This window comes from Eubalaena glacialis, chromosome 8, assembly GCF_028564815.1.
Source record: "Eubalaena glacialis isolate mEubGla1 chromosome 8, mEubGla1.1.hap2.+ XY, whole genome shotgun sequence".
In the NCBI taxonomy this organism is placed as follows: domain Eukaryota; kingdom Metazoa; phylum Chordata; class Mammalia; order Artiodactyla; family Balaenidae; genus Eubalaena; species Eubalaena glacialis.
In genome coordinates, this window is record NC_083723.1 from 10129402 (window position 1) to 10143136 (window position 13735).

At 52.5% G+C, this 13735-nt stretch overlaps 1 protein-coding gene across 4 annotated transcripts in view; it reads left to right on the plus strand.

The window, feature by feature from the left end:
• Nucleotides 1-2045: 2045 nt before the first annotated feature.
• The window catches only part of CAMK2B (calcium/calmodulin dependent protein kinase II beta), a 93005-nt gene continuing 81315 nt past the window's right edge, over nucleotides 2046-13735 (plus strand). For all 4 annotated transcript variants that reach the window (XM_061198385.1, XM_061198388.1, XM_061198390.1 and 1 more), the window contains exon 1: nucleotides 2046-2209. In XM_061198385.1, the coding sequence (XP_061054368.1) occupies nucleotides 2145-2209 (65 nt within the window). In that variant the 5' untranslated portion in view covers nucleotides 2046-2144. The remainder of the gene's footprint in view (nucleotides 2210-13735) is intronic.

The following is a 13735-nucleotide window of genomic DNA, read 5'->3' on the forward strand; positions in this document are numbered from 1 at the left end:
ACTGTGTCGTTGCGTGGACTCACGCTGGAAGGAGCGTGTGTGACCCTGTCAGCGCACAGGGTCTGCTTGTAGCCTCGACAGAGCCTGGTTTACTGAGGGCTGCAATTTCGTTTTGTTTGCCAGTTGTATTCTACTGTGTGGGACTGCCTCCTTCTCTTTCCGCTGCAGATGGCCCAGCACGTGTGGGGAGAGGCTCCTGTGGGGCAGAACACAACCGCAAGAGCAAGCCTCTTTTGGTCGGTGAGGGGCCTCCAGTCCTCCCCTGGCTGCCCCAGGAGAGGTGGGCGCCTGCCCATGAGGAGGCACCTGGGGTGCTCTGGTTCCAGCACTGAGCCCTGAAGGTGGTCTCCCCCTCTGCCCTGCCCTGCAGAGATCAAGGCCACATCCTCCACAGGGCCCCCTCTGCCCCCAATCCGGGTCCGGCCTTCACCCCGAGTGTTCCTTGGCCTCCAGCTGTCTCTTGGGTGCAAGCTGGGTCTGCAGAACCACCCAGGACTCGGAGTGGTCACCACCTGGTCTGCTCACCTGCCCGACAGCCGTGTGTCAAAGGCATCCTGGTCGCGGGGGCCCTGGGTCCATCCCCACCGCCCACTCCTGCCTTGGAATCCCTGCATTAGATCTTTTCTCCAGGAAGTATTTATTGTGGCTTCTGGGGCCAGCCCTGGGCTGGCCACCAAGGTGAGAGAGATGAGCAGGACAGGCCCAGAACCTCTGCCTGGGGAGCCTGCGGTACAGCAAGTGGCTCCTGTCAGGGCCGCCTGAACCACCCAAATCCGGAGCTGGCTGCTGGAAACTTCATTTCCTCCGGGCCTCCCCAGGACGGACCCCGGCCCCTTCCTCTCTGAGGAGCATGGGGGTGCTGAGCCCAGTGGGTTGTCTTCACTGGATTTGAAGTCCCGGTTCTAGATGGCAGCCTAGGTGTGGCCCTGGGAGAGGCTCTTCTGTGGGAAACGGGGTCGGCCCAGCCTCTCCTGCCCCTCCCCCCCGCTCGCTCCTCCTCCTCCTCTCCTGGGCCACTTTCAAGCTGGACCCGCTTCTTCCAGGCCCGAGCTGGGAGCAGGCAGGTGGACTAGGCCTGGAAGAGGGAAAATGTGTGCCCCTACCTGGGCAGGGGGGCTGAGAGCTCTCAGGACCCCAAGATGCAGACGGAGCAGCCACTGTTTCCCTGATTCAAGGACACGCTGCCCGAACTGGCAATGTCTGTTCCTGGGACCTCTGTTCCAGACACCCCAGTGTCGAGTGCTAGGAGGAGGGAAGGAGGGAGGGAGGGGCTAGGACCATGGGGGAGTGGGTAGCCTTCACCCTTTCATCTCCCACTCCCAGTGTCCCCAGTGTGCAGGCCTGGTCTGGGAGGCTCCTGGGCAGCTCTGCCAGGGGGCTGCACTGTGCGGTGTGTGGAGTGGTGGAGACCCGGGCAGCAGGGGTCCTGTAGCATCTCCTCTTGGGGGTGTGAGGAATGAGTCTGTGGAGGGAGGGTTCCCCCCTCCCCCATGTGCACCTGAGGCCCCTCCTGAGGTCCAGGTCAAGGCTGGCCTTCAGGGGAGAGAGGGGGCTGGGTTCACTGTGTGCAGTCTCGTGTGTGTGTGTGTGTGTGTGTGTGTGTGTGTGTGTGGCGTGCAGGGAGTCGCCAGGAGGCAGCGGAGAAGCAGGCTCAGGGAGCCAGCGGTTCCCTGTGTGCTTGGCCCCAGGCGCATGGCCGCGGGTGCTGGTGCCAGCGCAGCATGTGCAGGGCCAGGGCGCGGGTGCGAATGCTGGGAGCAGGAGTGGGTGCGAGAGCGTGTGCAGGGCGCGGGCGCCGCTGTAGGTGCAGGGCTCAGGTGCGTGTGCGGGTGCGAGTGCAGGGCGAGATTGCGGGCGCGGGGAACGTGCAGGGGGCGGCGGGCGGGGCGGGCGCGGCGGCGGCGGTGACAGCGTCGCCCGCGCTCCCCGCGCGTAGGTGTGCGGCGCGCTCCTGGCGGGCACGGAGCGCGCAGATCTCGCGTGCGCTCGCCGCCCGGCGCAGCCCAGCCCGGCCCCCGCTCGGCGCCGCGAGCCGAGGTGTCGCCCGCGCCCGCTCCCGTGTCGCCGCCGTGCCCGCGAGCGGGAGCCGGAGTCGCCGCCGCCCGAGCGCAGCAGAGCGCACGCCAAGCCCGTCCGTCGCCGCCATGGCCACCACGGTGACTTGCACCCGCTTCACCGACGAGTACCAGCTCTACGAGGATATTGGCAAGTAAGAGCCGCGGCGCGTGCGGGCCGGGCCGGGGACCCCGGAGGGCGCCGCGCTCCGAGGGCCGGGACCCTGGAGACAGATCCTCTGCGCCGCCGGCTCCGGGTGCACTGCGGCCCCGCGCGACCCCGGCTCCGAGCCCGGAGCGCACGGCCCCGCGCGGCCCCGACCCCCGGGCCCCCGGGGCCCAGCCGCCGGACCTCGGCGCGCGCGGCCCTGCCGGGCCCTGTCCAGCGCGACCGCCCGGCCGGAGGCCCCGGCTCGAGGCGCGGGGCTCAGCGCAGCGGGGGCGGCAGCAGGTGTCCCCGGAGCGCCCGGCAGACGTGACGCATTTGGCGGCCGGAGGTCGGAGAGGAGCGGCGCGCGGGGGCGGCCGCGGGGCCTGGAGCGCGGGGGAGGGGGCGGACCTAGCCGGGAGGGTCGTCCCCGGCGCGAGCCGAGCTGTCCCCACCCCCAACAAGCGGCTGGGCGCGGGGGCGGCAGGACTTGCTCTGCGCCTGCTTCTCCGCGTGGCTCCATCCGCGCGGGGGGTGCCAGCTGCGCTCCGCGCCGCGTGGGAACAGCCTCTGCTGTGGGTGCCCAGGGGAATCGGGGTTCTGGAGGATTTTCCCCCAGATCCTTCTGGAAAGAGGAGTCTGGAGAGCTGGGGGCTGAGGTCAGGGAGCTTGGATCAGGTCACTGGGGTGAAGATGAGGGCACGAGGTGGGAGCCTGTTGGGCTTCAGGGTCATGGAGGCAGGTGGGGGCTGGATTCTGGAGAGTTGTTTGCGGGGAGGTGATGGGAGGGACTTCGAAAGCTCGTTTCAGGTAGGGCCTCACCGGGGAACAGGTGGCTCCTGGGCTTTGCTCGCCAGCAGGAGCCGTGTAGGGCCCTAGACCTGCCTCTGCCGCCGGGCTCTACCCCGAAGCGGGTCGGCGGCTCCTCTCTGGCCTGCGGCTCTCCACTCTGTGCATCAGGGTGGCTGCACCTGGCATCTCCACGTCCGGCTCCAGAACTCCTGAAGCCCTGGCTCCAGCCCGGCGCGGCCAGAGCCCCGTTCTCGTCCATCCTCCTCCAGCCCACCCCCGTGGAAGGGGCGCTGGAGAGGTTTCCTCTTACTCATCCAGCGGCAGATCTTTTTATCCCTTTTTATCCCTTTTATTAAGAAACGTCTGTGGTGATACCTTGTGTTGGCGAGGGATGCTGATCACTGATAATTGTGGGCGCGAGCTGGGAGGAGTGCGGGGGGGTGTGAATTCCCCAGTTCTCCCTACACGTGGGGGACGATGCCAGTTAGGCCTGGGGGGTGCTGAGGGAGTGGGGTGGAGTGGAGAAAGCCCATGGCAGGGTGCGGGCAAGGCTGGGGACCCCAAAATTCCCTTCCCTCAGGTAGGGGCTGGTTGAGTGCCTGTCCCCAAGGCAGGGGGACCTGGAGAGCAGAGAAGGGGTCCAGCACACAAAGTGTGTGCATCCCGGAGGCCCTGAGGAAGCTTCCGGGGCATGTCTGGGAGCAGGCCTGTGAGGACAGGCGACGGGCTGGTGGTCCTCAGGTGGGAGCAGGTGGTTGTCCGAGGCAGAGGGCAGCAGTGGGGGGAAGGTTACCCCGTTCTAGGGGACCTTCTTTTCGTTTCTCTGCTTGTGCCCAGGCCCTCCCAACAGGCGCCCCCGGGCCCTTTGGCAGAAATGCCTCTTCCCGTTCACCCCGTCTCCTCAACCTAAAGCTGGCTCTGCTGACCTCTCCTTCGCTTTTCTGTGAATCTCCCTGGGCCAGCGGCCCTGTAGGGTGGTCAGACCAACCTCGGGCCTCCGGTTCCAGCAGCAGCGACTGGTTATTCTCGTCGCTGCCGTCCACACCCACACTGGGGGATGGAGGTCCTTGGGGCTGCCCTCGGGGAGGCCGGGAGGGGTGGTGGACCCTGCAGCGGAGGCCAGGCTCCTCTCCTGTCGGCAGGAACTGGCAGGAACGTGAGCAGCCGCGGGAAGGGAGCTGGGGGCCTGGGGTGGGAGTGGGTGAGGAAGCCTAGCTGTCGGGGGGCCCAGGGGCCTGGGAGAGGAGGGGAAGACACCCCACCAGCTGGGCCAGCTCAGCACCCCTTGGCGGGGCCCCCAGGCACCAGGCCCAGTGTGGGATGCCCAGGGGCCTGTCACAGCCCTGCTGGGGCGTCCCGGGGCGGGGGAGGAGGCTGGGCCAGTGCAGGGTGAGCTGCAGCGGGGCAGGTGGTCAGGAGGGAGGGTTAGGCACTCAGGCCAGCGTCTCCGCCCGGGGCTGAGGTCCGCAGTGGCCATGTCGGTGGTTGTTGACAGCGCCTGGCCGGCCTGAGGCACAGTTGGTGTTGCTTCCCGGCCCAGGTGGATGCGTCCAAGTTTATTTAAAGCTGCAGCCCCTGGCACCAGTCAGGCAACACTAAACTCCCTGCCCGGGAAGGGCCGGGCCACAGGCCCACAGCTGCTCTCATGATGCGGTCACCGGCCTCTCCCTTCCCTGCCCTGTCCCCTTCTCCACCTGTCCCACCCTCGCCACTGCTGCCTCTGAGCGGGATCGTTCCCTGGGGACCCGGGCATCGGGTCCGAGGGCCAGGAGAAGCTCTTTTCTGGGGCTCTGCCCTTCCTTGCCTGGCCAGGGCAGGGCTCCCCGACACCAGCCTGGAGGCCTAAGTCCTGGGTCAAGAGTCACCTTGAGCCCCAGACAGTCACAGGTCAGGGCGGTGAAGCCCTCGGCCCAACACGGACCGGCCAGCAACATGGTTTAAAATGTTTCCATATTGGATAGATTTTTTTAAATGGAAAAAAACTTCCAGGAGTAGTAAAACAAACACTTGTGTCTCTTCTACCCGGAATTGGAAACTGTTCCTCTTTTGTCATTTTGGCTTTAAGTCCTTTATTTTAAATTGTAAGAAATAAAGCGTTACAAAGAAATGTTAAGGAACCATTGTCCTCCAAACCGACTGTCATGCATTTGGAATTTATCCTGCCCGACTCTTTTTGCTTCATTTACGCACAGATAGAAGTATCGCCAACTAATACATAGGATTCTTTGGTGTGTTTTCTTTAAACTTTACATAAAAATTTGGGAGCTTGCTTTTTCACTCAGCTTAGTCTTCTGGGCATCTGTGCATGGGGACACATTCTGACCTTTCACTGCTGCTGGTGTGTAGTGACCGTAATATCTGTAGTACGTCGTGCTCCCTTCCTCATGGCAGTCGCGGTGTTTCCAGCGTGTCTCTCTTCCACTCCCGCAGCGGGTTTGCTGGCGCGCAGGTGTGAGGGTTTCTCTAGGGTTTGTCCCTCCTGCTGGGGGTGCCAGCGGGGGTCCGGGTATTCTCTGCGGCTCCCCTGGGCCCACTCCCTCCGGCCCCCTCCCCGGGCTCGGTGCCAGCCTGATTTGTCTGGCTGTTTGTTGGGTAGGAAGCAGTCTTGCATTTTGTGTTCAGGCTCCCAAAGCTTCCACTTTGGGGAGTCATCCCCTTTAAAATATGAGTGGTTCCCCCCTGGGAGAAAGCAGCTCCCACACGGCTTTGGATATAATTCAGGGGTTCATGGACCCCCCTCCCCTTGGGGGAAGGTTGTAACAACCTCTGAGGGGCGCATCACTTCGAACATTTGATTTTATTTGAGTCAAGTTGCCGGGGAATCCCCCCTCCCCTCTCCCCCCATTTTATAGGTATAGAACTGCGGCTCAGGAAGGGTGGGCAACTTGCCCTGGCAGCTGGGAAGGCCCCCACCTCCAGCCCAGGGCACCCCTGTCCCTCCCAGCTTCCCCCGAACCTCAGCTAGGCCCCGAGCTGACCTTGGTATGTCCTTGGCTCCATCCAGTGTGCCCCAGTCGGGGGAGAGCAGGTCCTGTCCCGGGGTGTGACCCCTCGCCGGCAGGATCGCCATGGGCCTTCCGTGCTTTCTCGGCGTCCTCTCAACTAGCGAGCGGCCTGCTAAGTAGTTAATAGATAAACTCAGGAAATTCAGAGCAAATCGACTGTGAGCCTCCTGAGCTCCGAAGCCTGGTTGCCAGGGAAGACAGGACTCAGGTCGGGGAGGAATCGCCGTGTTTGCTTTCTCCGCCCTCGGGCACATTGGGTGCTTCCTGCCCCAGGGCCTTTGCCAGTGCTGTTCCCTCCTCCTCTGATGGCCACACAGGTCATCCCCCTGGCTGCTCAGCGAGGTCCCCCTGCCCCCTTCCCGCCTCCTGCCCCACTCAGCCTCTCCCCACTTCTGTCTTCCCCTGTCGCTTGGCACCATCTGACACCAAGGTGGGGGGCAGGTCCTGCCCACAGTGGGGTCTCCTGCACGTGTGAGGAAGGGGTGAGTGAACCCGGTGGTCTCTGTCTGCTAGGCTGGCCCCCAGCGCTGGAGTCTGGGTGCCTAATGTGGGATATTTAGAGAAGAAGTCGTACATGTTGAGGCTGCTGTGAGATGCACATGAAGGTGAGGCTAGTTTAGTTACTATTGAACGGTATTTTTATACCATAACCTACTTTGCTGAGAGCTAAGAATATATCTTGCGCTTGCGACTTGCACTCTTTCTCTGCTGGTAACAGTTAAATGGTGCTTATTACGTTAAGGTGCTTGATCTGTGAAATAGGTACCGTGATCACTCCCAGTTTGCAGAAGAGGTGCCTGAAGCTCAGAGAAGCTCCACACGGGGCCAGGGTTTGAATCCAGGCGGTTGACTCTGGAATCCACCTTCTGGTTCTCTCAGAAGCTCATGACCCTACTCCATTCTGTGTTTTTAAAAGGCTGTTATTCCACTGGCTGACTCATGGCCCGCTTGTGGTCTCCTCTGACCCTGGGCTCCTCAGGGCCTCACCTGTCCTTAGCAGGCTGCTCACCAAGCCTTCTTCGTGCTTTTCCAGCACAAAGGCACTACGCTGCGGTTCCTTTTCGTAAAAACGTCATTTCCTTTGGTCGTCCCTCTGTGACAGCCAACACTGCCCCCATGTGAGGCCGGCAAGGCTTGAAATTTTATTTTATTGATTAAACAGACAACAAGGATAGTATCTTATAAAGAAAAACCAATACATAAGTACGTGCAGTAAATGTGACTCTTCCACCCTCAAGTTTCCTCATCCCCCAGAGGAACCTGGACTGTCTATTTTTTTTTTTTTTTTAATTTTATTTATTTATTTATTTTGGGCTGTGTTGGGTCTTCGTTTCTGTGCGAGGGCTTTCTCTAGTTGCGGCAAGCGGGGGCCACTCTTCATCGCGGTGCGCGGGCCTCTCACTATCGCGGCCTCTCTTGTTGCGGAGCACAGGCTCCAGACGTGCAGGCTCAGCAGTTGTGGCTCACGGGCCTAGTCGCTCCGCGGCATGTGGGATCTTCCCAGACCAGGGCTCGAACCCGTGTCCCCTGCATTGGCAGGCAGATTCTCAACCATTGCGCCACCAGGGAAGCCCCCTGGACTGTCTATTTTAATGTCAGTATAAGGATATATGTGTGTGTATATAGGCGCAGGTATGTATACTCACACATATACACGTCACATGTATGGTTTTAAAAACACGGATGCAGTCGCCATATTTGTGATTCTGCAATTCGTTTGCCTCTAACACTTTTTCATGATGATCCCTCCATGTCAGAGGGACTTTTCTTACATCTAAGGGCCTGTCAGTTCTCTTAGAAGCAGAGATGGGTGTATAGGTGGTGCCATATTTTTAAAACCAAACATGGGGCCCCATGACAAGCACGACAGAGGGAAGAGAGGATGCTGTGTTTGAAATTGGGGCTCCCAGGTTTATCAGGAATGCATGATCGTAGTGGATGAAGGAACACTTTTGTTCTTGGTGGGGCACAGGGGTCTTGTTCAAAAAGAAGCCAAGACCGTATTCCCCTCCTTTTTTTTTTTTAATTTGGGGGATCCCCCAAGAGCCTAGGGGAGAGAGATGCCATGTCGGATTTTCTTTCTTCTACTTAAAACGAAATTCTAGCAGAGATGGTTCCCTTAGAGAGCCCATACTGAGCTGCCTGGAATTTACCAAGTGCTTTAATAAGAAAGACCAAGGGGGAAAAAAAAAGGGGAAAAAAAAGAAAAAGAAAGACCAAGGGGAGGTGACATGAACGGCGTCTGCTCCTTGGAAACATCTTGTCCCTCCCACTGCTCTCCGTGGCCACCTGGTCCACGGCAAGAGACGTGGCCTTTCTGGAGATGTCAAATATATTTTCGAAATGTTTAATTCCCTCTCTCTCCGTCCCCTCAAAATGGAATCTGATTTGGTTATTTTTAAAGCATCTTTCACAGCTGCAAGTCACTTTGTTAGTGTAGAAACGTAAAAATGCATTATGTATAACTTGGTTTTCCAAAAATTATCATACTGGCATGTTACATAGAAATGTATATTTTATTCATATAAGGATCTGAATCTATTTAAAATCTATTTAAAATGAAGACATCCTAGTGGTGCTCCTAGGTGCCTAACTTTCTGGTGGCCTTTGTCTCCTAGGTTAGAGGGTCACCAGCTCGTTCAGTGGCCGCAACTCCTGGTGGACATAGTTCTTTTTGCATTGACATAATGATCCTAAAATAACTGAAGTTATGATTCTTTGTTAAGCCAGATACAAGCATTTGTTGAATTCTGGAACAGATTGGCAATAGCCGGGCATAGATTTAAGAACATTTTTTTGGAGGACGCATAACCCACGCTGTTCTATGGGCCTAATTTGAGAACTACCACCTTTCCCCGCTTTATGAGCAGCCAGTGGGCACTGGGGGGAAGAGATGCTGTGACCGTTACCACGAAACGGGAAGCGTGTCCTGTCCTCGGATGTAACGCCCGCCATGGCGTCGGGAACATCCAAGTCGGTGCCTGTTTTCAGCGACGAGCCGAGGGGCAGCCCCTGCCTTCCTGTCACTCAGCCCACGCTGAATTCCAGGGCTTAGAAGCATGCCCAGTGCACAGTAGGCGCCCAACAGAGTGGCTTCGTGTCACCCTCTAAAAGATGGGAGCCTTGTAGGTGGCTGGGGGCAGAAGGTGCTGGTGGTCTCGGAGGTCCTCAGATGCGCGGCTTGAGTGGCCATCTGTCTTGTCACCTGACGAAGGGTGGCATGACTTAGGTGCTGGCCACGGAGCTTGATGCCAAGTGGTCTGCAGCGTTCTGCCCGTCTCTTAGTAAAGTTCTTCACGTGGCTTTTGTTCTTCTACATTGAGGTGCAGCCTGATTTTCAAAGCCGTTGGTTCGATCCAGGCCGTCTGTTAAGGGCTTTCTGGGTGAAGAACTCCGGTCTAGTTAGGAGCTGCACCTGCTGAAGGAGGCGATCAGGGCGGTGGATCCCAGCCCCCAGCTGCACCTGGCAGACCCCACCTCAGACCAGCTGTATCAGACACGAGGAGGACGATGGTGATCCAGTGGGCAGTGCAGACACAGATCCTGCAGGGGCCTCTGCGCCCCAGGCCAGGCCCCCATGCCTGCTCCCTCTCTGGGCTCTGTGAGAGCCTCACCTGACCACGCGTTTGGAATTTGCCTTCCTTTTTCTGAACACTCAACGAAATTACCCCCTGACCCTATCCAAGTCACCTGGAGCAGGCCTGTCCAGAAGAAACAAAACTTGAGCCACAAAGGTCAGGCACAAGTGCAATTCAAACTTTTCTAGTACTTACAAAAAACTAAACAAAGAAACGGGTGAAAAGAACTTTAATAGTATATGTATTTAAGTCAGTTAATCCAAAATATTATTTCAACATGTAATCAATACAAAAATTATTGTTCAGCTATTTTATAGTTTAAAAAGTGTTATGTTTTTGAAATCTGTTGTGTGTTTTATACATACGGCACATCTCAGTGTGGACCAGCCACGTTTCAGGTTCTTTGGGCTGCGTGTAGGCAGTGGTTACTGTATTGGACAGCGCACAACTAGAGTTTCAAGGTCATTTCTATCATTATTATTACTATTTGCAACTTTTCTGGTTTCTTTTGCTCTTCACACATTCAGCAAGTCTGCCTGCACACTGATCATTTGCCAGGCATTTTCTGGGTGCTTAGGAAACAGTTAGTGAACAAAATCAAGGGTGCCTGCCCTCATGGAGCTTATACTGGTGGCAGAGGCAGGTAATAAACATTAAACAAATTACATGATCAGGTTCTTAGGTGATTAATACTTCTGCTCTGGGAATAATTAAGGAAACTCAGGAGTGCCAGTTAGGAAGGTTGTAGTTATAAAAAAGGTGGTCAGGCCAAGGAAAAGGAGAGAAGCCTCAAATTGCTAAAATCAGGAATGAAAGAGGGGACATTACAACTAATCTTATAGAAATAAAAGACGATAAGGGAATTCTATGAACAATTGTGTGCCAAGTTAGAGATAACCTAGATGAAACAGACCAATTCTTAGAAAGACACAAACGACTGAAATTGACTCAAGAAGAAATAGAAAATCTGAATAGACTTATAACAACTAAAGAGATTAATTAATAAATTAAAAGTTTTAAAATGTCCTACAAAGAAAAGTCCCTCAGGCCCAGATGACTTCACTGGTAAAGTCTATCAAACATTTAAAGAAGAATTAATACCAGTCCTTCAAAAACTTTTCCAAAAAATAGAAGAGGAGGGAATTCTTCCCAACTCATTCTATGAAGCCAAGAACTACCCTGATACCAAAACCAGACAAAGACATCTTAAGAAAACTACAGACCAATATTCCTTATGAATATAGATGAAACATCCTCAACAAAATACTAGCAAAACAAAACTAGCAGCATATAAAAAGGGTTCATTATGAGCAGGTAAGATTTATCCCAGGAATAAAAAGTTGTTTCAAGACACAAAATTCAATCAACGTGATATGCCATATTAACAGAATAAACAAAGAAACTATATGATCATTTCAATAGATGCAGACAAAGCATTTGACAAAATCTAATACTCTTTGCTGCTGGAAACACTCAACAGACTAGGATTAGAAAGGAACTTCCTCAACTTGATAAAGTGCCTCTATGAAAACCCCACAGCTAACATATTTAATGGTGAAAAACTGAATGCTTTCTCCCTAAGACCAGGAACAATCAAGTATGTCAGCTCTCTCCACTTCTATTCAACATTGTACAGGAGGTTCTAGCCAGGACACTTAGGCAAGAAAAAGAAATAAAAGGCACCCAGATAGGAGAGGAATAGGTAAAACGACCTCTGTTTACAGATATCATGATCTTGTATAGAGAATATCCCAAGGAATCCCTGAAAAAGCTATTAGAACTAAAAAATGAATTTAGCAAAATTGAGAGATACAAGATCAAGATACAAAAATCCATTATATTTCATTATACTAGCAATGTTCAATCCCAAAATAAGTTAGGAAAAGCAATTTCATACAATAGTCTAAAAAAATAAAATACATAGTAAGAAATTAACAAAAGGTAATACAAGAGTTGAATGTTAAAAACTACAAACTACTGTTGAAAAAAATTTAAAAAGATCTAGATAAATGGAAAGACATTTCATGTTCATGGATCTGAAGACTTAATATTGTTAAAATGGCAGTACACTCCAAGTTGATCTACAAGTTCAGTGTTAATACCTATCAAAATTTCTGCTGCCATTATTTATTTATTTATTAATTTATTATTTATTTATTTTGGCTGCACCGGGTCTTAGTTGTGGCATGCGGGATCTTTTAGTTGCAGCATGTGGACTTCTTTGTTGCTGCATGCGGGCATCTAGTTCCTTGACCAGGGATTGAACCCGGGCCCCCTGCGTTGGGAGTGTGGAGTCTTACCGACTGGACTACCAGGGAAGTCCCTCAGCTGTCTTTAAAAAAAATAAGTAAAAATAAAATTCATATGGAAATGCAAGGGACCCAGAAGAGCCAGATGATCTTGAAAAAGAACAAAGTTGGAGGACTCACACTTCCCAATTTCAAAACTAACTACAGCTACAGCAGTCAAGACAGAGTGGGTATTGTCTGGCATAAAGGTGGGCATAGTGTGGCAAGAGGATAAACACATAGATCAGTGGAATAGGATTGAGAGTCTAGAATAAACCCATACATCAATGGTCTGTTGATTTTTTGAAAAGGATGGCAAGACAATTCAATGGGGAAAGAATAAGGGTCCGTTCAACCAATGGACAATTGTGTATCCGCATGCAAAAGAATGAAGTTGGAACCCTACCTACCACCAGATACAAAAGTAGATGTACTAGTGGACAGTAAGTACACAAGATGCTCAACATCATTATCTCACAATGGCTCATAGACCTAATTATAGGAGCTAAAACCATAAAATTCTTAGAAGAAAACTTAGGAAGCTATCTTTGTGACCTCGGGTTTGGCAACGGTTTCTTAGGTACAACACCGTAAAGCACAAGCAACAAAAGAAAAGTAAATAAATTGGACTTAATTAACATTAAAAAACTTTTGTGTTTTAATGGACACCGTCAGGAAGGTGAAAAGACAACCCACGGAATGGGAGAAGATATTTGCAAAGCATATATCTGATAAGGCACTTATATTTAGAATATTTTCAGAACTCACTACCTAACAGTAAAAAGACAAATGGCCCAATTAAAAAATGGGCAAAGGACCTGAATAGACATTTCTCCAATAAAGATACACTAATGGACGATAAGCACACGAAAAGATGCTCAACGTCTTTGGAAAATGCAAATCAAAATCGCAATGACATCCCACCTCACTTCCACTAGAATAGGTAGAATCAAAAAGACAGACAATGCCAAGGGTTGGTGAGGATGTGGAGTTGGAACCCTCATGTACTGCTGGTGGGAATGTAAAATGGTGCAGCTGTTACGGAAAACAAGTTGACAGTTCCTCAAAATGTTCCCTTCCTAGGTATGTACCCAAGAGATATGAAAACAAATATCCAAAGAAGACATACAGATGGCCAATAGGCACATGAAAAGATGCTCAACATCACTAATTATTAGAGAAACGCAAACCAAAACTACAATGAGGTATCACCTCACACCGGCCATCATCAAAAAGTCTATAAACAATAAATGCTGGAGGGGGCGTGGAGAAAAGGGAACCCTCCTACACTGTTGGTGGGAATGTAAATGGATACAGCCACTGTGGAGAACAGTATGGAAGTTCCTTAAAAAACTAAAAATAGAGCTACCATATGATCCAGCAATCCCACTCCAGGGCATATACCCAGAAAAGATGAAAACTCTAATTTGAAAAGATACATGCACCCCAATGTTCATAACAGCATTTACAATAGCCAAGACATGGAAGCAACCTAAATGTCCATCAACAGATGAATGGATAAAGAAGATGTGGCACATATATATACAATGGAATACTACTCAGCCATAAGAAAGAATGAAATAATGCCATTTGCAGCAACATGGATGGACCTAGAGATTGTCATATTGAGTGAAGTCAGTCAGACAGAGAAAGACAAATATCATGATATTACATATGTGGAATATGTGGAATCTTAAAAAATGATACAGATGAACTTATTTATAAAACAGAAAGAAAATTAACAGACACAGAAAACAAACTTATGGTTACCTAAGGAGAAAGGAGTGGGGGAGGGATAAGTTAGGAGTTTGGGATTGACAGATACACACTACTATATATAAAATAGGTAAACAACAAGGACCTACTGTAT